Below are 23,646 nucleotides of genomic sequence, written 5' to 3' on the forward strand. Positions count from 1 at the left end.
TCTCTATCAATGTAATCTGATACCTCATCTATGTACATACCAAATAAAGTAGGGGACAGTGGGCATCCCTGCTTTACTCCAACGGTGGAATGAACAATGTCGGAATCGAAGAAGAGCTTTACATGAATGTTTCTTTGGTGTGTTCATCTTGGCCCACTACTGCTGCTCGCCCCCCCCCCCCCCCCCCCCTTTTTGCTGTTGCGCCATCGCTCTCCTCCCCCCCCCCTCTCCCCCGTTGCCCCTTCGCTGCCCCCCCACCCCCTTCAGCCCCTGCGCACTGCCTCTCAACCCACCCTCTGCCCCCCCCCTATCTGCGCGCGCTGCCCAATTGCTGCCGCAGCCCACTGCCCCCCCCTGTCTGCGCGCTGCCCCTTAGCTGCCGCAGCCCGCTGCCCTCCTCTCGCTCTGCCTTCCCCGCTCCATCCCCCCTGCTCGCTGCTGCTTGTGCACCCGCACATTGCACAGCTGCCCTCTTCGCCCTCGCTGTCTATCTCACCCCCCCCCCCCCCCCCCCCCCCCCCCCCCCCCCCCCCCCCCCCCCCCCCCCCCATCCTGGCTCGGCAGCACTTTCTCTTCGGGAAAGTGCCTGGCTGACTTGTTTGCAGGTTTCTTCTTCGTCGCCCGCTTCTTCGACTCAGCAGTAGACACAGATGGAGGCTCCAGCTTCACCTCAGAGGGACTCGCCTGAAGCCCCCTCGCCCGACCCTGCTAAGCCCACCATTCGACTTGCTCTTACGCCAGCAGAGCAAGCAAGCCTTGCCACAGAGGTAGAACGCTTGCAGGCGACTTCTGTCATCTGCAAGGTTCTCAGCACTCGTCCCAGCAGAGGAGAGCTGCGAGACCTTCTCCAGGCCCGCCTCCTCGCAGAGGTGGGCAAGATCTTGGATGTCCAGATTCTCGGACGGGGGTACTACCAGATTGAGTTCGAGACTTCCGAGATGGCCTCCAAGGTCATAGCTATGAGTCCATTGGCCATCCGAGCATCACGCGCCCACTTTCGACAGTGGCGACATGGTTTTGACCCGTCTTCGGATGTGCTAGTAGAGGAGGCGGACATCCCCATCTCAGTCTGCTTTCCGGGTTTACGGAGGGAGTACCTTCCACTTCTCTCCAGGATTGGCTCCGCCATCGGAACTGTCCTGGAGACACCTCGTACGGCAGCATCAGTAGCTGCCAAGGCGGCTGGCATCCCTTCAGTTCGAGTTTTGGTCAGAGATACCACACGCTCCCGAAGGTCATCCTTCTGCCTCGGGTGAGTGGGGGTTGGTTTAGACAGAGTGTGGAGTACTCGGGTCTCCCGAACCAGTGCTTCATTTGCAGACAGATGGGCCACCTAGCGAAGGCCTGTCCACGGAGGAGACCACGACCGCACCCCAGCCTCAGCCCTAGCCTGCCAAGGCTGGGCCGCAGCCACAGCCAGCGACACAGAGCACAGATTCAGCGCCACCCTCCGAGCCTGGGGCTCCAGCGGAGGAGGGGTGGCAGCAGGCCCGTGGCCGTCGACGCAAGGGGCCACAGCGACAGCCTGGCACTCAGAGTGGCCCCCAGGTGCCTACTCAGCAGCAGTGGGTTCCCACGGGGAACCGCTTTGGTCCTCTTGAGCAGGAGGAGCCCCCTACGCCAGCCACCACCTCCGTTTCACCCTCGCCAGCCGCTCCGCCTTCCGATCTCCCCTCCTCCTCCTCATGCCCTCCCCCGCCCTCTGCTACCGCTCACTCCCACCTCGCCCCCCCCCCCCCCATGTCTCTGCCGCCCCACCCCGCTTCTCCTCTCCCCCCCCCCCCCCCCCAGCCCCTTCTCCCCCTCCTCCTGCTTCAGTACCACAGTCGGCTCAGGAGACTGGACCCTTGGCGGCGGCCAGGAGATTCTTGGCAGCGCCTTCGCCACGAGTCGCCTAGCGAGAGAGGGTCAGCCCTTCATGCGGCCCCCGCTGCAGATTCAGACATCTCCTCTTGCAGCTATCCCTCGTGGTTTGACGAGCTTTGACCTCCGACGCCGCTGGGATTTCTTCGATTACGGGTTTACTCGTTTTCTTGGCGATTCCACAGCAGACCACGAGGCAGCCTGCTTCAGAGTCCACGCTTTGTTCCTCGCCGCTAGGGGGACAGAGGCCTTGGACTCGGCAGTTGGTTTCTCCTTCCCCCTCTGTGGCAGGACTGAGACAGAGTGGTCCCTCGACTCAGTGGTGGGATGGTTGCATACACAGGTTCTCGAGTTCTCTCACCACATGGGAGAACTTGGCGTTACAGATTTGCTGCAGACTTTGTGGCCACTGGCCAAGTTTGCGGTGACACCCCCAGATTGAGCAGGACGTAGACACATTGTGGTGTACTTTTTTGCTGATACGCAGTGTTTGCCTTGCTATGTATTCATTCATGAGGACTCTTGGACAGAGGAGGTTGCTTTACGCACGGCTCGCTCTACTTGGGCTTGGACCAGGCACTCACTGCAGTCTCGCCTATCTAGAGGACGCTCGAATGCGGATTACTCCCCATCCAAGCCTGCTTCGAAGATAGCTCGTCTTGCTGCTGCGGCAACATCTGTTCTCTCTCGCTCCCCATGAGGATCGTCTCGTGGAACGTGCAGGGACTAGGTGGGCCCCAGTTTTAGCGACAGCGGGGCCGATTGCGTCAGGAGCTTCAGCGTTGCCTTGTGGGAGGAGAGATTGATCTCCTTATGCTTCAGGAGCACCATTTGTCTGAGAGCCGCATTCGACGATGTGGTCAGATTTTGCGTGGATGCTATGATACCTTTTGGTCAGCTGCTTTTGGACCTGGAGGCATCCAGGGTGGGGTATGTATGACTATTGCGGACTCATTACAGCAGGCCATTGTGGGCAGCGGGATTATTGTACCAGGCAGGGCTCAGTGGATTACTATGCAGGTTCAGGGTAGCCTTGTGGGTTTCCTGAACATCTGTGCACCCAATGTGGCGAGTGCTCGTGCAGAGTTTTGGTCACGGATTGTTGAGTCTTTGCCACAGGTTGACCAGTGGTGTGTAGGAGGGGACTTCAACATGTTGGAGGACCCTTCTGACAGGATCGGAGGCAGCCATGCTACTTTGCATGGAGTCGAGTTAGCAGTTTGGGAGAGGTTTTGTATGACGTTGAGGGTCTCGGATACATGGCAGCATTCTAGCTTTGTGAGGCCTCCAGAGAGTATTGCCTTCTCTAGATCGGACCGCAGAGTGGGAGGAGTGAATCTATCGCGCATAGATCGCTTCTACACTAGTGACCACTTCAGTGACTTGGGGGGATGAGTGGGCATCCTGGCAGGGACATCCTTCTCGGACCATGCACCAGTGATCCTCACAGTGGCAGATAGGCAGAGGAGTGGGAGCACGATGCTTCGCATCCCAGAGCGGGTCTTGTTGGACTCAGCACTCAAAGAGAGGGTCGAGGCTCTATGGACAGAGGGCATGGACAGCCAGGCTCCACCTGCAGACAGAGTGGCCTCAGGCCTAGCTTAGCTTAGCCACTTCTTTCTCCAGGAGTCTTTGGCTCGACGGGCTGCAGCGAGAGAGGAGGAGCAGCGTCTCAGACGAGGCATTGCTTCACTACAGAGGATGCAGGAGCAGCATCCAGACAGTCCATGGTCGGAGGAGCAGCTACAGCAGGCTCGACAGGAGCTTGCTTGCACAGAGGAGAGGCGCCATGAGTTTGCCTTCCACCGACAGGCATCTCAGTGGACTCAGGTGGGTGACAGAGTGACAGGTGTTTTTTTTGAGACAGTGGGACCTCGGCACTCGCATGCCAAGGTCAATCAGTTGAGGAGACCCGATGGGTCAGTTGTTTGTGAGCCAGAGGATATGCGTGCAGTTGCTACTGACTTTTTCCGTGAGCTACTGTCGGCTGAGCCCGAGTCAGAGAGACAGGATGCATGCAGGGAGCAGGTTTGGGCACAGATGCCTTGTCTTGTGACTGAGGAGATGCGGCAGAGGCTTGAGTTACCTCTTCAGCTTGAGGAGCTGCACACGGCTCTTAGCGCCCTCCCTCGTGGTAGCTGTCCAGGTGAGGATGGGCTGACTTCCAGCTTCTTCTTGGAGTACTGGGACCTGCTTGGCCCAGATCTTTGTAGTGCCTTTCAGTACATTCTACACACAGGAGTGATGCCGGATAGCATGAGTGAGGGCCTGATTTACCTCATTCCAAAGGAGAGTGGCTCCTTGGATGAGATTCGACAGTGGCGTCCCATCACCATTCTCAACTCAGCCTACAAAATTCTTGCCAAGTCTCTGAGTTTGAGGATTCAGCCACTTTTGGAGAGCCTTATACATGGGACTCAGACAGGTTTTGTCAAGGAACGCAGTATCCTTGACAACATCTTCACTTTTTGGGAGGCTTCTGCCCTTGCACGGCTCGGTGGGGAGGACCTTGTGATTCTTCTTCTCGATTTTGAGAAGGCATACGACAGAGTTGACTGGGACTTTCTAGAGGGCACGCTACGTAGGATGGGCTTCTCAGAGGCTTGGATCAGAGGGGTGTCAGCTTTGTACAGGCAGGCCCACAGTCAGGTGCTTTTGGCAGGAGGTAGAGGTGAGCGCTTCATGCTCACACGACCGGTCAGACAGGGTTGTCCTCTTGCCCCCTTTCTCTTTCTGTTCTATGCGGAGGCGATGAGCAGATTTTTGGTGTCACAGCAGGTTGGTTTGAGGGGCTTAGCACTGCCTATACGGGGAGATGAGCTTCTGGACGGTGAGTTTGCCGACGACTCAGCCTTGTACTTAGAGGGCCAGGAGGCCAATTTACACAGATGTGGGCAGGCTTTGGAGACCTTCTGCTGTGCATCGGGCGCACTGATCAACTGGAGAAAGACAGTGGCTTTCTCAGTTGGTAGTGCTCCTGTGCCAGATTGGATGCCAGGAGAGGGTTTCAGGTGGATTCCTCCAGGGACTGCAGTTCGGTATTTGGGTTGTCAGGTTGGTTTGGATTTGTCCCCCGAGCAGCAGATTGCTCCTCTTCTCCTGTCCATCAGGAGAAAGCTGTTACATTGGAGCTCAGCATGACTTTCGCTGGCTGGTAGAGTAGTAGTTGCCAGATGGATCTTTATAGAGTTGCGCCGAGTTGGTTTGAGCAGGAGACTGGAGGACGGATTCGCTGTGAGTTTGCTTCGTTCTTGGGAGCTATTGCGGCGTGGCCTAGAGCAGCGACAGCCGACGTGCACGGAGGAGCGCCTACGGCAGCCCCTCGTCTGGAACCCCATGGTTAGCACTCAGAGAGGCCACTTGGTTGGGAGTAGGCCTCATGTTTCTTGGGGTCCCATGGCAACAGGTCCAGCGCGCTCTCTAGGTTACTGGCTAGAGTTCACAGGTTTGTCAGAGGAGGTGTAGGTTGTCCAGCTACAGGGCATGAGAGGGGTTCAGAGCATGTGTCAGGACATCTCAGAGTCAGTTCCAGCTGATTGGCTCACGCCTCTCGAGCCAGTAGCACCCCGGTGGATGGGAGCCTTCACACGACTGGAGGTTCTCATTTCAGTCAGGGCTTGCTCAGAGACTGTCCCAGCCCTGTTCTTCGAGCTTCAGGGTGGGGGACGATTACAGAGAGTTGCAGTAGAGGCCCCGCAGGTAGCAGAGTGTTGTTTCCAGAGGATCCGAGTTGTGGGTATCTGTGGGAGGACTTGCGTCATAGACCCTGACCCAGCAGCTCTTGAGACAGGACACTGGAGGCTATGGGCTTGGGAGTGCTGTCCACTGGTACGAGTACAGTGGGATCCTGGTGAGTGGCTATGGAGGGACCCATTCTCTTCTGCAGACCGCCCAGGAGTCCCTTTCTTTCAGTACACTGTTCGGCTTGGACGTCATATACTTGCAGCACAGAGAGAGGCCCGCCCGGCTGCAGCACGTCATTGGCAGGAGGAGGGTCTCACAGTTGAGTTCTTGGCAGCTTTTTGGCAGAGGCTGTGGGACTCCAGACAGCCGAGGCGCGTCACCTTGTTCCAGTGGTTGGTTGCACACAGAGCCACAGCAGTAGGGAGCTGGCTTGTACATAGTGGTCTCTCGGCCGCATGTACAGCCTGTGACCAGTTGGTGGAGAGTCAGCGACACTGTCTTTGGGACTGTCCCTCGGCCCAGCAGGTGTGGCTACGAGTTCTTCGGCTGATGCCTGCCCTCTCCACGGCTCGACAGTACACTTGGGGGGCGGCGGCTTGGTCCACCCTCACGGGCCCGGCACTTCAGTTTGAGCTATCTTCCACCAGCAGGATGATAGTGATACTAGGGGGTCGACCTACACTCCAGCCTGCTACAGACCTACTCCACAGGAGTGGAGCAGTGAGAGCGGAGTGTTGGGAGCTCATCAGCGGCCTAGCTCTCTGGTTCATCTGGCGGGCCCGTTGTTTCCACATCTTTGAGGCTCGCCCTGTACCACCAGCAGAGACTGTTCGTGACTTTTGGCTAGAGCTGATCCACACTCTCAGAGGACAGCTTGAAGGACTACAGGGCAGCTCCGACCGCATGCGGGAGCGCCGCGAGGCTTTCCTTCGACTTTGGCGCCCTGGGCCGTTTTACTCCATGGTCCAGGGGGTGCTCAGATGGCACTACTGTCCACCTGTGTGGCTTTTCCCTCCTCCCATCTCTTGATTTAGCCCCATTGTATATATGCTGTTTTTTCATTGGGAGAGTCTCCCCATCATGTTTGTTGTAGCCCTCTCTTGCAGAGGTGGATGTAGCCCTATGGGCAGCTTTCATTAACTAATAGAAGGATCTTTTTCTCGGAAAAAAAAAAAACAATGTCGGAATCCCCTTCTGGAGTACGTACATACCCCATTACCCCATATATATATATATATATATATATATATATATATATATAGATAGATATAGATATATATATATATATATATATATATATATATATATATATATATATATATATATATATATATAGAGAGAGAGAGAGAGAGAGAGAGAGAGAGAATCTTGTGCTTTCAGTTTGTCCGGCGTTCACTTTCAGGCGGGCCTACGACATCGGAACAGCTTGAGACATCTCCTCTTGATGTGTATAAGGTGAGTTCTTTTGGCCGCTGGTTCGCTCTCTACAAAGCTTTCGTCTGCTTATTTATTGTGTGGACGTTGTGCAGACTCTAAGACTCAGCCCTTATTTGCTAAGTAGCATCACAGCCACCTCTTTTATGGAATCAGGTGCTAACCTTGGTGTTGGAGCCTTGCTAAGGCCTGGAGGCACATCATTAAGTTCAGCTAATAGGCAGGGTCCTAACTTGCTTGGCAGTAATAGTAGTTCTGGAATGAGAAGATCATTCTTGTACGCAAGGACTGATCCTGTACTGGGTTCTGTACTTCAACTGGCTGGAACTGCACATCTGCTTCGGGCTGCATCATGGGAACTCTATGGAAGGTTTAGTTTTTCCAGGCGTTGTGGACATGAAAATGGTGTTGAAAAATGTATGACTATTGTCAACATCTTGCAGTGCACCAATGGCTCGAGTTAGTGCATTGATCCATGCGATTTGCTATGGAGATGTGGCAAGGTGATATCTTTTTAGAAATTGATTTGCAGTAGAGCTTGAAATTCATCAAAAATTGTCTCATGAATATACTGATGTATTCAGTGCAGACGATTCGTCTCTAGCTTATGTAAAACTGGCACAACACCTTGCTGCACATAAGAGCTACAAAGGTATGTCTGACTTTGCTTCTAGTTATTGATGGAGACAAGACTGTTGCACATCTATTTTTCAGACAAGAAACTACCTACTTTGGACCTTGGTGATCACATCTTGCACTCTTTGCCAGCAAAAGCTTAAATTCTTAGACCATTACAAACTATTAATCTCAAGGTTTCAGCAAAATCTCTATGGTGTCTCTTTAATTCAACGGAAAAGCTCCATAAGAGACTAGGATCTTCGTGAATAAATCCTTCTTTGACAATATAACATGTTTATTGTATAGGAAGAAGTTTTACGAGCTTCAGTTATTGATGCCAACGTAAGACGCCGGACAGTTTGACTCCCAACAAGATCAGCAGCACAGTAGATTAATTCGAGCGTCTAGCCTACCATATGTCTTAAGGTGACCTTTGAAGAGAAAAAACGAGGCTGCTGCCTGCACTTTGCCGCTGCCCCAAAAAGAAAAGCAAAAGAATGGCTCTCAACTTCTTGCATCCTCCCTCCTTGGACTCTCCTCCTGCCCACCCCTCCCCTCTCCCTTGTGCACCTGGACTCTTACACGCACTCTCTCCTTCACACACACTCAGACACTCGCACTCTTTCCTTGTAGCAGCAACAACACTTCAGGATGGGGGACTCAGCCTCAGCACCGGAGAAAAACTCGGAAGCAGCCCGTCTTTCCATCCCCGCTGAGACCACCATTCAGCTCTCTGTCGCCGGAAGAGGAAGCGAACCTCTCTGCCGAGGTGCAGGCCTACGACCTCGCAAAGGAGGGTAAGATTATCGATGTGCAGATTCTTGGCCAAGGACGTAGTTTTTTCATATGTTAACCATATACCATATGCATAAGGGTATAAACGTATGATTCATACCCTTTGAAAATGCCATCCTTGGAAATTTATACCCTTAAAAAACGCAGGGAGACACATGAGAAGATGCATGAAAACTCTATTAACTTCAAACACTAAAGAGTTTAAAACATAAAAATACGTTAGAAGTTAAGAAAGAGCATTGTGCACATATAAATATTTATTCCAAACTTCAAAAGTTTATAGTCCCAAGACTCGGACTCTCAATAGTAGGAAATTGGAAGGAGTTAAGACTGATTCTTGAATGTTTACATCGAAGTGAGCAGTAGTAAACTTGTCTGGCACCACTTTCTTGCTGATCAATTTCGATGTGCAACCTAAAGGTTGCAAAGTGCAGCATATATGTTTTGTTGTGTTTTCCCAAGAAAAAGATCCTTCTATTAGTTGATGAACTGCCCAGCGGGCTACAAACTGCCCCGACAAGAAGGGGCTACATCAGCATGAGGGGAGACTCTCCCAATGAAAAAATGAGATATGTACAAGGCTAAATCAGGATATGGGAGGAGGAAACAACCACGCGGGTGGCCGGTAGTGCCGTCTAGGAGCCCCATGGACCATGGTGAAGAAAAGCCCTGGACGCCAAAGTTGTAGGAATGCCTTGCAGCTCTCCCGCATACGGTCAGAACTGCCCTAAAGCCTCTCGAACTGTCCTTGAAGTGTATGAATGAGCTCCAGCCAGATATCTTGTACAGTCTCCACGGATGGTGGGATGGGGCAGGCCTCGAAGATGCTGAAGCAATGGGCTTGCCAAATGAACCAAAGAGTCAGGCTATAACAAAGCTCTCTATCACTGCTCCACTCGCGAGGGAGAAGCTCTGTGGCAAGTTGGAGTGTAGGCGGGCCCTCCTGTATCACAATCATCTTGCCAGCTGAGGACAGCTCAGAATGAAGTGTTGGGCCCGTGAGGATGGACCAGGCAGTAGCACCCCAAGTGTGCTGCCTAGCTGATGACAAGGCTGGCATAAGCCGTAAAATCCGAAGCCAAACGTGTTGCACCATTGGGTAGTCCCATAGACAATGCCTCTGTGACTCAAGTAGGGTGGTCACAGGCGGCACAGTCCACCGGATGGCCATTGTAGACCAACCAACTCCCAATTGTGGTGGCTCGATGGGCGACTAGCCACTGGAACATGGTGACTCCTCAGTTGTCTTGAGGTCCCACGAGCGCTCCCAGAAGTCTGTTAGGAACTCAACTGTGAGACCCTCCTCCTGCCAGTGACTTGTTGTAGCAGGGCGGGCCTCTCTCCGAGCAGCCAATACATGACGCCCCAAACGTGGTGTGTACATGAAAAAAAAGATCCCTTGGTGATCAGCTGAAGCAAAAAGGTCCCGCCAAAACCACTCCCCAGAGTCAGGGTTCCAAACCTGGAAGAAGACCTCTGACAATGAGCTTCCCAAGGAGCGCTCTACTCTGTCGTGCTGTATCAATGATCCCCAGCCCTTCCTTAAAGCAAGGTAGGGTTATCATCTACCAAAAGACATTGGCCCGAGCCAACTGTGTGTGGCTGATGCAAGAACTCCAGAAAATCCAGCAGGAAGTGATGTACCACATGGTGGCCAAGAGCACCTAGTTGGCCACAACAGCCTTGCCAGCAGGAGATAACTGTGTCGATCTCTAATGAAGCATTTTCCTCCTGATGGCTAGAAGGAGGGGAGCTGTCTGCTACTCTAGTGTCAAGTCCAAGCCAACGTGGCAGCCCAAGTAGCGAACTGGCGTCACTGGAGGGATCTAACGAAAGCCCTCTCCAGGCGACTAGTCGAGAGTGGGAGCATCACCAACCCAAAAAGCCATTGTCTTTCGCTAGTTGATCAATGCTCCGGATGCACAACAAAACACCTCCAGGGAGTGCTCACACGTGTGCAAATTGGCCTTGCAGCCCTCCAGAAACATGCTTGAGTCATCATCAAACTCAACATCCAAAAGCACCTCTCCTCAATTCGGTAATTGTAGGCCATGCAAACCAACCTTCTGTGAGGTCAGAAATCTACTTATCACCTCTACGTAGAAAAGAAACAGGAAGGGAGCAAGAGAGCAGCCCTACCGTAATGAGCGTGTAAGCATGAAACATTACCCTTGACCTCCTGCTAGCAACACCCGACTTTGAGGACATCTGTAGAGAGAATCTACCCCTCTGATCCATACATTTGAAAAACCCATCCTACGCATAGTGCCCTCAAGGAAGTCCTAGTCAACTCTGTCATAGGCCTTCTCAAAGTCAAAAAGAAGCACCACAAGAAGGTGAGCGAGGGCAATCGCCTCCAAAAAGGGAAGATGTTGTCAAGGATATTGCACTTCTTGACAAAGCTCGTCTGAGTCTCATGTATGATGTTCTCAAGTAGTGGCTGAATTCTTAAACTCAGAGCCTTTGCAAGAATTTTGTAGGTTGAGTTGAGAATGGCGATGGGTGGCCAGTGCCGAATCTCGGGAGCCCCCCTCCTTGGGGATGAGGTAGGTCAAACCCTCGCTCATGCTATCAGGCATCTCCCCAATGTGCAAAATGTGATGGTATGCACTATATAGTACTCCAAGAAAAAACTAGGAGTTAAACCATCCTCTCCTAGGCAATTGGGAATGCCTTGAGAGCCTCATGAAAGTCCTTTGGTAGGAGAGGGTGTAAGGTTCGATTAAGGGGGATAATGGTTAGTTGCGTTCATAATTAGGGCATTAAGGTAATGTGTTAATCTAATACTTGATGTGCAAGTATAAATTTTGTGATAGCATTTGTACAATGAGCTGTGTGCTTATATAGCACTAAGAGAGTGTAGCCTCAAGCCACATGTTGAGCCAGATGTCCTAATACATGGCATAGGAGGTGGCACTCTTTGGTGAGACGTAGTGGCATGTAGGTGGCACATTGGTAGTCATGCAAAGTGTAGGGCTGCTTCCCACTAGAGTGTGTGAGAGAAGCACCATTAGGGATAGTTCACATAGGCATAGGATGGAAGCCGGTTTAACCCTAACAATAGCCCCTTAAACCTGATTTCAGCCTAGGATTGCCTAAGATACATCATGTGTGGTTCTCAATGGATTCAACAGGTCATGGTTCATACAAGGCTTCCTTAGGTAGATGCATGGGTTCACATTGGATGCATAAACATGGTTTTCAGATTGGATAGATCACGTTTTGTTCACATTCGGATACATCATGCAAGTGTAGAGGGTAATTATAAGTATGTAGGGATTCATCGGACGTCATAGGGCTATAAACCACCTCTGATAAAGAGGGCTACATCAAAAGCATGGGGAGACTCTCCGAGTGAGTGAACAAAATATATACAATGAGGGCTAAATCACAAAATGGGAGGAGGAGAAAGCCACACAAGTGGCCGGTAGTGCCATCTAGGCACACCGTGGACCATGGAGAAGAAAGGCCCTGGGCGCCAGAGTCGCAGGATAGCCTCTCTGCACTCCCACATGCGGTCAAAGCTTTTGCCTGAAGCCTCTCGAACTGACCCTGAGAGTGTGAATCAGCTCCAGCCAAAAGTCTCGACGAACAGTCTTTGCAGGTGGGGCAAGGTGAGCCTCGAAAATGCGGAAGCAGCGGACTCGCCAAATGAACCAGAGTGTCAGGCACAGACGAGCTCCCAACACACCTCTCTCTCATCGCACCACCCTGGGGGGTAAGCTCTGTGGCAGGCTGGAGTGTAGGTCGACTCCCCTGGATCACAATCATCCTGTTAGTGGAAGCCAAATTGAAATGGAGCGTAGCGGGACCAATCTACAGCACCCCAAGTGTACTGTCGAGCTGTGGAAAGAGTTGGTATCAGCCGAAGAACCCGAAGCCAAACCCGTAGTGCCACAAGGCAGTCCAACAGACAATGATGCTGACTCTCCAAAGGATGGCTACAGGCTGCACAAGCTACCGAAAAGTCATTGTGTACTAGCCAGCTCCCAACTATTGTAGCTCTGTGTGCAACTAGCCATTGAAACATAGTAACTCACCTCAGCTGTTTGCTATCCAACAACCGCTCCCAAAAAGATGATAAGAATTCAGTTGTGAGACCCTCCTCCTGCCAATGAAGTGCTGCAGCAGGATGGGCCTCTCCGTGCTGCCAGTATATGACACCCCAGCGGAACTGCGTACTGGAAAAAGGGGATCCCAGGGTGATCAGATGAAGAGAAGGGATCCCTCTAGAACCACTCTCCAGGGTCCCAATGTATTGGTGCCAGAGGACAACTCTCCCATTGTACTCGTGCCAGAGGACAGCTCTCCCAAGCCCAAAGCCGCCAGTGGCCTGTCTCAAGAACCACTCTCCAAGGTCCCACTGTACTCATGCCAGAGGACTCCCAAGCCCAAAGCCGCCAGTGGCCTGTCTCAAGATTTGCTGGGTCAGGATCTATGACAGGTCCTCCCACAAATGCCCAAAACTCATATCCTCAAAAAGCAACACTCTGTAACTTGTGGAGGCTCTACTGAGACTCTGTGAAGGTGACCCTCTCCCTGAACCTCAAAGAACATGTGGGACGGACTCCGACTGAGCAAGCTCGAACTGCGATGAAGACCTCCAGCCGTGTGAAGCTCCCCATCTATCTAGGAGCTGCTGCCTCTAGAGGGTGAGCCACTTAGCCGGTAAAGCCTCTGTAATATCTTGACACATGCTCTACACCCCCCTCTTGCCGTGTAGCTGGATGCTCTGAACCTCCTTGGACAAACGTGAAAAGTGAAGCTAGTCGCCAAGAGTGCGGGCTAGACCCTCTACCATAGTACCCCAAGAAACATGAGGCCTACTACCAACCAGGGGCTGCCTCAAGCGCTCCTCCGTGCAAGTGGGCCGATGCGGCTCCAAGCCACTCCTCAACTGCTCCCAAGACCTAAGCAGGCTCGCAACAAACTGATCCCCTACTTAGTCCAACTCTGCGCATCTCTATAAAAATCCACCTGATGGAAGGGCTCCAAGGGCCACCCGCAAGAGGGACTCGAGCTCGAAGCCGGTGAAGCAACAACTCCCTCTAGGGCTGTGCCCCTGGAAGGAGTCCTTTGACCACAAACTTCCCAAGGAGGGCTCTTTTGTGCTATGCTGGGTCAATGATCCCCAGCCTCCCCCCGAGAACATTTTAAGGTGATGAACTTTCTAGTAACACGTCACCCGCCTAGGTCCACTGAGATGCTTGCCGATGGAAGGCAAACTCATGACGCCACTCCTCAATGCTAGTCTGCTCCTGTCGAGCCTGCTGCATCTGTTCCTCTAACCAAGGACTGTCTGGATGGTGGTTGTGCATCCTCTGCAATGAAACAATGCCCCGTCGGAGACGCTTCTCCGTCCCCCTTCCTGGCTCCAGCCAAACAAGCGAGCTGCAAACTCCTGGAAGAAGCAGCAATTAAGCTCAGCGAGTCCAAAGGCCACTCTACCAGCAGGGGTGTCGTGTGTGTCCAAACTTTCTTTCCAAAGTGCCCCCACCCGCTCTCCAAGCTCTGAATCCAGCAAGACCCTCTCAGGGATGCGCATCATCGTAGTCCGCTTCCTCTATCTGTCTATCACAGTGAGAATCACTGGCGCATGGTCAGAAAAAGTAGTCCCTGCCATAATGCAAATGGATCCCCCCATGTCACAGATGTGGTCACTGGCGTAGAAGTGATCTATCCGAGATAGATTCTCTCCTTCTACTCTGCGGTCAGAGCGAGAGAAAGATAAGCTGTTTGGGGGCCGCACAAAGCGTGAATGCTGCCAAACATCAGAACCCTCAAGGTCCTACATAGCCTCTCCAAACTTCCAAGCTGCCAACTCAGCCCCGTGCACAGTAGCATGGCTACCGCCAATCCTGTGTGAGGGGTCCTCCAACATGTTGAAGTCTCCCCCAACACACCACTGCTCTGCATGCAGCAAAGACTCTACAACAATAACCTAATATTTGAGTTGTGTATCTAGCAAAATCCTCTTTGGGATGTGTAGCATAACACTACCACTCCTTTGCCTGTCGTCCAGAGTAAGGATCACTGGCGCGCGATCAAAAAAAGTAGTCCGTGCCAAAATGCATAGTGTACCACCCAAGTCACATATGTGGTCGCTAGCATAGAATCAATCTATCCTCGATAGATTCACTCCTCCTCCTTTGTGGCTAGACCAAGAAAATGAGAGGTTGTTTGAAGGCCGTGCAAAGCCAGCATGCTTCCATACATTCAAGATCCTCAAAGCCCCATCTACAGTAGCATGGCTGCCCCCAATCTTGTCCGAAGGGTCCTCAAGCATGTTGAAATCCCTTCCAATGCACCACTGCTCTGCATGAGATAAGGACTCCACCAAATGTGCACAAATGTTCAAAAAACCCACAAGGCAACCATGGACCTGCATAGGGACCCACTGGGCTTTGTCTGGCACATTGATGCCTCTGCCTACAATGGCCTACTGCCGTGAATCAGCAATAGTCATACATACACCTCCTTGAATGCCACTGAGCCCAAAAGCAGTTGACCAAAAAGTCTCATAACGACCACGCAAGATCCGTCCACATCGCTTGATATGGCTGTCACACAAATGATGCTTCTATAGCATAAGCATATCTATCGCTCCACCTACAATGTAAAACGGCAATCCCTTTGTGCACAGCTGCTGGAAGTGTGCCTGGTGGCAACGGCGCTACTGCAGCATACCATACAATGGGTGGATTTCTTGCTTTAGCAAAAAGCAGTGCATGGAGTCTACCTTGGTACCAGAGGGTATTGCTTATCACTGGTGAATTGCACGTCTTCTAAGCTTCTCTATAGCAGACCTTATAGTTTCCCCACTTTATGTATTTGAGTTGTACTTTGATTGTTTCTAGCTCTCCCCTATCTCAATGGTGTGAGAAAAAGTGACTTTTTGTATTTCCATTTGTTGTGGGTTCCCTTGCGTGTGAGTCCTCCGTAGTGCCACGGTGTACCACTAGTAATATAAGGAAAGGCTGAAAATGTGTGCGTGTGTGCCTGCATGTGTGTGTGTTCTTGTTGTTTGGGGGGGGAGTTTGGCCAGATCTAACATGAGATACTTTTTTTACTTTATACAGAGGCATGTGCTGCTTTAGATATTGCAGCAAAGAAATTTCCTTTAGCTGCAAAGTCACGCCTAAGAGCAGCCCGTTTGCAAATTATTCATGAGAGAGCATTGCATCGGTACGTATGGAATTTTCAGGGCCCAACTCTTTGTATGAGTATATCAACTCGTGAAAAGTTGAACTTGTGTCTATCTGATTAGCTTTTCTGCTTTTTCTGCAGAGGAGACATCAATACAGCACAGGCTGCTTGTGAAATTCTGTCTGCCCTCTTTTCACCTGTACAGGGGGTTGATATTGAAGTTAAAATAGATGTGACTCGGCGTCATGCACAAACCCTACTCGGAGCTGGACAGTTTGCTGAGGTAATTTCCTCTTAGCACTCAGCAACTCTCCTCTTCTGTCGATACTGCTGGATTTGTCTCACAATTTTTCTTTGAATGAGAAATTCTGAGCTTATATTTCACCAATCAAACCTCATCAAATATCAGGAAACAGTTCTGAAGACCATCAATGGCAAGAGTAAACCAGCTGTTCTGGATGTACAATTTTTATTATGAATTAGGCCTTACAGAGAGGTATAGAAGGGAATGTAGTTAATGATCAAGGAAGGGGTAGCTAAGGCAAGACCCTGGAAGACACATCATGTTCAATATGTTCCCAATTAGCTCCATCCAGTGGTGTAGCTCATATTTCTGAATAGCACTCTCTATCTTCTATATGCATGTTTGCATAGCTGGGCCTCTCGGGGGATGCCCATTGCTCATCCAGCATCATTCTCGAGTGAGTGTGATGATGCCCTCAGCAGATCAGATGATGCCCTCAGCTAACCATGTCCATGTATCCTAGTCGTTTGATGAAGCCATTATTTGTAATTTTGAAAAAGAAATCTCAGTAGCAAGCGCCCCCCCCCCCCCCCCCCCCCCCCCCCCCCCCCCCCACCCCACCCACCAAAATAAAAAATAATAATAAAATTAAAAGAATTCTAGGGCCCTCTTTCCTTTCACTCACTCGTATTGCTGCCTGTGGCACTCCATGCTGTTGTCATAGTACACCCAATTTCTCACGCCAGTGCTACCCCAAAGGCCTTGAGGAAACGCAAAGCACAAACGCACACACGAACCTGCACCTCACGCTCTCACACGGAGTTGCATTGCAGTTTGTGCCTTGGATTGAAAAGATTTCCCCACTGCTAGAATTTCAACACACAACCTGGGCACAGCTGTTGAACTGCCTGTGGCACTTAGGCACTGCATAGCTTCTTGCAAGATCTCTTGGCAAGGTCCACGTTTCAGTAGAGGATCAGAAGGGGTACAGCCAGAGGGCCTGGGTCCAAGAAGCCATACCAGATCTTTTCATCACCAATTACATCCATTCTAAATTTGGAGCAATTTTGGCATAGGGGTTGAATTATTGCACAGATTGGTAATTCTATGGCTAATATTTAAGTACTGATGTCTCTTTCTCTCTTACTCGCATTTCGCATTGGACTATCCGTCTTTCCATAACAAGTTTGGGGGCTTATAGTTTTGTCTGCAAGGTCGTGGAAGGAAGATTTTCTCATTGGGGGTTACAGGACTACATCTAGGCTTTTATCTCTTTGCTCATATGCAAAATCGATGTAGCGCTTTATTGAACTGCATCATACAAACCATTAAGGAGACAAAAAAGAAAACTCAGATGAAGTTTTGATACAAGAGAACAATTTTTTCCGCATTAAGGAATGGTTGTTCTACTCAGAATAATTTCCTGTTGCAGATGTAAATAAATTCATTTTATGTCTTCTTGGATGTCACCCATTATTCTAGCCTAAAATCACCAGGTGCCTCAAGTTTCTGCTACAATATCTGGCCAACGCCCAACATTGAAGTGTGCATACCTGAGTGGCAATAAGGATCTAGTTGATTAATGTGCTCAGTGCAGCATTGCTTGTTAAGTCCCTTCCTACTGGCTCAATTTAGGAAGTTTATCCATCGAAAATGGCTAGTTCTGCTCTCAGCAAGGCATATCCCACTAACATTTGCAGGCATTCCAGGACTGTAGTAGTCCCATGTTTAGGCAGTAATTATTTTTGGAGGGTTTTAACCACACCATGGTCAGCCATTTCGGGGCAAGGATATATAGACCACATTTGAGTCTGTTTTGGAGTTCCTGATTTGGGCATATGAGGATAGTGCTCATGTGAGATCTGCCTTATAATTTGATGCAAGTATTTAATTTTTTTCTCTGCAGGCAGCTTCTGTGGCACATTCACTCTTTAATACCTGTTATAAGTACAAAATGCAGCTTGAGGGAATCATAGCTCTAATACTCCTAGCAGAGATCCACAAGGTACCAACCTTTGCACTCCCTGCATGTGAAAAGTTTCGTTTGGAAGACTTCATTCTAAAGTGGGGTGGTACTTCCAGAAAGCAGGAAGCTTTGTGAGTGGTTTGCCCTATGCTTTGGCAAGTTTGACACTCAGCAAAACCTTCAACCTGGACCTTGTTCATGCCCTTGCAATGGTTACACTAGCCGAGCTCTGGTTGGGACTCGGGCCTACACATGCACAGCAAGCTCTTTCCCTTCTACAACAATGCATGACATTGGTTTTAGGGCATGGCGGAAGAGAGCTTAGGGCACGAACCTACCTTGCAGTTGCACGATGCCACCTCTGCAATCCAGCTTATTCAGGTCATACCTTTTTACAAGCTTTCTATGTTTCCCCTTTACCACAGCGGATAAGGTGATGACGGTCTAATGAAACTTTAGACATGCATTCATGCATTTAAGTATTGTGCACCCTAAAATTGTTTGGCCTTAAAAGTTCAGTAGGGTATTTTTGTACAGTATTCTTTAAGCAAAAGGAAACATACCACAAACTTGCACAGAACTTGTGTTTATGGTTTGCATCGTGAGCCTTCAGAAGCTGCTTATGGAAGTACGTATAGTCTGATTTTCATGAGCCTTCAGAAGCTTCTCATAACAGTAATCTCTTTATCAGTGAGAAAACTAGCCAATTTAAACCTTGTACTTTCCTCAATAAGAAAGAGAATTGGAACTCCTGTAACTCAACAATCCACTTCATGAGTGTCTCTAATAACATAGAGCTTGAGGTAGAAGAGTGTAGCTAGTGAGAAATGTGAATGGTTTAGGAAGAAGGTAGTGTGTAAAGCTTCTACATGCATAAACCACTCACCATAATGACCTCTACGTCTCTATAACCTCTTTCACCTCCAACTTTACTCTGCTAGCACAATAGGTAGGCTTCATACAGTGGGAGTTGTTACCTTGTTGAAGAAGCTTAGCACCAAGAGCATCTACACCTATTAACGGATTCACATAGAACTTTTCCTCTTTATGCAAGCAAGGAATTTCCCACTTTACACAAGTTTTAATCTAAACATCATAGAAAAGAGAATATGGTAAAAGTCTGAATTGTGCTTATTATGCTATCTACTGTTGTGCTTTCAGTGCATACTAATTCTCAGGCAGTTTGTGAACCTTTGCAAGCAGCAGCAGAAGAATTTGAAGCTTTAGAGGTGAGTGATTAACAGGTTTGGTTATTGGATATTTCGAAGGGAAAAAGTAATTTTTTACAAAAGATCGAATTGTTTCTTGTTGCTTTCCAGGACAATGAGCAAGCTAGTGAAGTATATTATCTCCAAGCAAGGGTTTTTCATGTCTTGGGTGCAGTAGAGGAGAGAGACCATGCAGCTGCTTTGTTTCAAAAGTTCACCTTGGCTTTACGGGAGGCACAAACCATGGAGACACTCAATTTACCACAGTGAATGGCAGACGCCTTTGGAGCAGAGGCCCTGAGGAAGCTTTATAGGATGAAGATTGGTGTCATATTAATTATTGGAAATGCTGAGAAGAGTCTTCTTATGCTTGCCATCTCTTTGGCCTGAAAAACATGCATCATTTCATCGTGTGAGGCGAGCATTGGCGGCTAGTAATACTAAAATTTTCTGCAGAAAGAACTCAGGCGTCCATAACTTGGCCTCCTTAATATTGTTGTCGAATCAGTTGGGTGGGGCTTCAGCTGTTTGTGGGCTTCCACCAACAGAATCCGAGTACCACTGTGTTGCTATTTTCACAGGTGTTCGATCAAGGGCTATAAAGCTTATCCTGTATGCGGTGATTGGTTGAAATCCACACATTGACTGCTTCAGTCGACATACCATGAAGTAATTCTCAGGTCCATCCATCTGCTCCACAATTTTCTTGCATGGGAGGGTGCCCCTTTGTTGGCACCTAGTATCTTGGATGTATTCTCTTTTATAAACAGCATAGTAGGGGGCACTATGGTGATTTTGTCAGATGTTTACTTCTTGAGATAACATTAGCAGGCATAACAAGGCCTAATCACTAATTCCACGGATGTAAAGGGATATGATGAGGATTTGTACAGACGATTTGATTGAGGATAACCAGGGAAAACTGCCAATTTCAAAGGGTGTATCATCCTCACACAACACATGACAATGTATAAAGGTATCAAGAGGATTGGCACAGACGATCTGATTGAGGAAATAGTCATTGTGGAGGGCCTTGTCAGCAATACAGCACCTTTCAATAGTCACCTTTACTGAGAGAGAGAGAGAGAGAGAGAGAGAGAGAGAGAGAGAGAGAGAGAGAGAGAGAGAGAAATGAAATGATATATTAACGTCTTCAAAAGGCCAAAATGACCTATGAGACCAGATACAAAGTGGTGAATCTAATACAATGTCTGAAGTACAAGTACAAAAAGTACTGAAAGTAAAAATGAAAACTGAAATGAAGTGTGAAATGTGAAATGTGAAAATGTAGAATAGCCCCTCAATGACAATCTGGGTGTCGTGCTAGAATGCCTTTGATCCTCTGCTGGAGTCTCCGTCGATGTAGTGTGCTCTTGTGTCTCGGTCGTGGTCGTTTCGATCTCCCGAGCTCAATTGCCTTGTCAATGAGGGTGCCTCTGGTATGAATGCGGGTACAACCCTGTGCTGGTGGTTGGTCTCTTGGCTCCCTCGATCCAAAGAAATCTGTGATCTGTCTCTGCGACTGTCGTACTCCATGTCTCCCCAACAGACTGTCTCTATGTCGGTGTAGCTCAAGTAGATATAAGCCAAGGCATCTCTGGTCCTGATACCTCATGACTCTATCTAGGGGTCCAAAACCCTCCCTGAATAAGCAATGGAAGCGCCCTCGTATCTCATAATACACAGTGCAGTGGCATATGTAGTGTAGCTTTGTCTCTGGCTCTCTGCCGCATAGTTGACATATCCTAGACTCTGGTGGTATCTCTCTGAATCTACCCGTCTCAATCTCCAGCTGGTGTGAGGATGTGCGAATCTGACCAATAGCACATCGCAGACCATGAGATAAATGAGTGTCCATGTAGTTCGGACGAGTCACAAACCCATCCCTTGAAAGTTGGAGAAGGTGCTCTTTGTAGAAAGCCATCTTCGTGCCCAACTCTTGTATCGGCTCTACCCATGTCCTCCTGGTGTCCAATTGTATAAGATGTTGATTGAGAGAGAGAGAGAGAGAGAGAGAGAGAGAGGAAGATGTCTTTTTTCTTCTCAATTGTTGATTGATTAAAATAATTCATAACAAAATTACAAGATGTAGAGCACATGGCCTACTCATAAGACTTAGTTACATAGTCTTAGCATTTCTCAAATGGCTCAAGGCATGTTAATAGAATGGATAGCATTCAACCATGGAAGACCCTATTCCAATTTCCTTTTACATTATGTGTGCATCAAGGCAAATGCAAACCAGCTTCCACTAGGGATCTAAAATAGAATTATTCCCCTATCCATCAAAATAAAGTGAGAGGCAAAAATGGTTTCTTCTTGTCCTTTTGCTCATTCTCCTTTGTTGGCAATATTGAGCCATTTTGTGTCTTGCACCAAATAATGGTATACATTGTCAGGTAATGCCCATGCCAAACATAACCTAGCAAGTATTGTAAGCATGGGATGAGTGACCAATGCAAACAACAATGATTCAATGGAAAGCTTTGCCACAAAGAGCATTTGTACGCTTACTTGGGAAGTTTGACAATACCAATTTCACATGCCTATTTAGTTTTGTGCATTTGAAACTGAAGTTACAGCAATGACTTAAGAGGCTCTCTCTCTTAGTACCTCAATCATGGTAGCAGGTGCTCACAAATACCTTGTTAGAAGCCACATGGTAGTGCGTGCTTGCGAACCCCTCATTAGAAGCCAATATCTCTGTATGGAAGTGCATGTATATTTCAATGATGCTTTGTGGCTATGTAACAACCTCATCCAATGAACTTTTGAACTTGAAAATACCTCATCTAACATTTGAATTGTCTCAATATTTTGCAATCCTTTGTTAATGCCAAATAATCATTGCTTCTACTCTTTCATTCACACAATTAATAGTTACTTGAAATTGTAAATGTCCAATAAGGATTGTCAGGTAGTCATTCATGTCTTCTTTATGAAGCATGGTGTGCCGTTCAAGTATAGTTACAATGTGTGCTATTTGGTAAGCCGGCATCAAGGCAGAATGTTGGTACTACCAAGTGTTGCCAAGGTGCAAGAGCACTCAAATTGGTTGTATTGTATATCAGGACATGAGTCCTAACAGGTGGCCTACATTGGATACTAGGCACTACGAGCTTAGAGTATTGCACTTGTGGCATGCAGGAGAGTAAGAGAATGACAGAGGGGAGAGCAAGACATATTGTGTAGCCAAATCTCCAATGGTGACCTCCTTCAATTTTATTCCTAAGACTACTCAAAGAATGAATGTGTGTGTATACGCAGTTGGTGTGTGTCCACAACAAGCAACCAAACACTTGGCCTTAGCCCCAACAAGTCCAACGTTGCCATCCAATGCTTGACATGGTAGGACAGTATCAATCATCATAACCAATATCTCGTTTGGGTTGCTTATCTACAGTTTTTTAGAATTTGAATTGTGCGAGCATTGTATGTATGGTAAACATGTTAGATCAGCTCGATCTAGTCTGTCAAACAAGAAGAGACTTGAGAAGTTAGATCTAGTGCATTCAAATATATGTGGGCCTTTGTCTACCACATCACTAGATGGTGTTGCGTATTTTATCAGTTTTATACATGATGCAACTCGCAAGGTGTAAGCATACCCATTGAAACTAAAGATGATGTCTTTTGTATCAGATAGAGACGGATTTCATTTGTCCAAAATCAACCAGAGAACAATCTTAAGTGCTTAAGGACTGATAATGTTGAAGAGTACATCTTTCATGAGTTCCAAAGTTTTCGTGATGCACATGGCAATAGAAGAAAGCTTAATTTTCATCATACACCTACCCAGAATGGATTTGTTGAGAGGATTAACAAACAATTCAAGAGAGAATTTGCAACATCTTATCTCACACTTAGTTGTCAGACGGTTTTTGGAGTGAAGCTTAAGACTACATTCATTTCATCAACAAATAATCAAATAAGACTCTTGATGGTGGTATTCTAGAGGAGACTTGGAGTGGAAATAAACTATCATATGATCATTTTTTGCAAGTTTTTGGTATTTGTGCATGTACCCAAAGAGCTTAGAAAGAAGCTAGAACCAAATTTTACAAAATTCATTTACATTGGCTATGGAGAAATTGGTGAGATGGGTTATCACTTGTGGGATCCAGCTTCTAATAAAAGTGTTTGTAGCAGTTTGATATTTAATGAGAAGAAAATACATAAGTCCTTCCAAAAAGATTGCGGTAAGTAGAGTTATGTTTCAGGATGTTATGCACACATGAATTAGATGTCAGCTTGTATTTTGCCATAGTAGTTGGTATGTACACTTGAAGATTTATGCCTCACGCAATTATCGCAAGGGTGTCAGATGTATACATGAATTAGATGCTAGCTTATATTTCTAACATAATATATTTTTAAGGCTTAAGATCTTTTGTGATTTTTCAACTAGACATCATTTTGTCTACTTTAGTAAGACACAAAGGCTATTTTTAATTTATTCTATCTAGGTTATGGTATGGATGTCATGCATCAAGGACACTTATAATAAATTGAACATCGAAGAATGTTGATCACAACAAACGGCCCTTACCAGACTGGCAGAAGCTTCTTTGCTTTCTTTAAGTACTTTGCCTGATATAAAGAACCAAGGAGCCTTTGCCAAATTTTCTTTAAGTACTTTTCCTGATATAAAAGAACCAAGGAGCCTTTGCCAAATTTTCTTTAAGTAC

The 23,646-nt window shown here is 48.2% G+C and overlaps 1 protein-coding gene across 4 annotated transcripts in view; it reads left to right on the forward strand.

The window, feature by feature from the left end:
* LOC147455305 (anaphase-promoting complex subunit) overlaps positions 1-20,022 on the forward strand; it is a 183,406-nt gene extending 163,384 nt beyond the window's left edge. For 3 of the 4 annotated variants that reach the window (XM_086514112.1, XM_086514113.1, XM_086514115.1), the window contains 10 exons: positions 6,928-7,002; positions 7,077-7,351; positions 7,425-7,484; positions 7,566-7,633; positions 15,474-15,579; positions 15,682-15,823; positions 17,691-17,789; positions 17,867-18,131; positions 18,912-18,979; positions 19,070-20,022. In XM_086514112.1, coding sequence (XP_086370238.1) covers positions 6,928-7,002; positions 7,077-7,351; positions 7,425-7,484; positions 7,566-7,633; positions 15,474-15,579; positions 15,682-15,823; positions 17,691-17,789; positions 17,867-18,131; positions 18,912-18,979; positions 19,070-19,228 — 1,317 coding nt within the window. In that variant the 3' untranslated portion in view covers positions 19,229-20,022. Of the gene's footprint in view, positions 1-6,927; positions 7,003-7,076; positions 7,352-7,424; positions 7,485-7,565; positions 7,634-15,473; positions 15,580-15,681; positions 15,824-17,690; positions 17,790-17,866; positions 18,132-18,911; positions 18,980-19,069 lie in introns of those variants that run through there. The other variant, XM_086514114.1, reaches the window with a different exon arrangement.
* Positions 20,023-23,646: the final 3,624 nt, after the last annotated feature.

The sequence above is a fragment of the Adiantum capillus-veneris genome, chromosome 6 (assembly GCF_014529385.1).
Source record: "Adiantum capillus-veneris isolate H3 chromosome 6, ASM1452938v2, whole genome shotgun sequence".
In the NCBI taxonomy this organism is placed as follows: Eukaryota; Viridiplantae; Streptophyta; class Polypodiopsida; order Polypodiales; family Pteridaceae; genus Adiantum; species Adiantum capillus-veneris.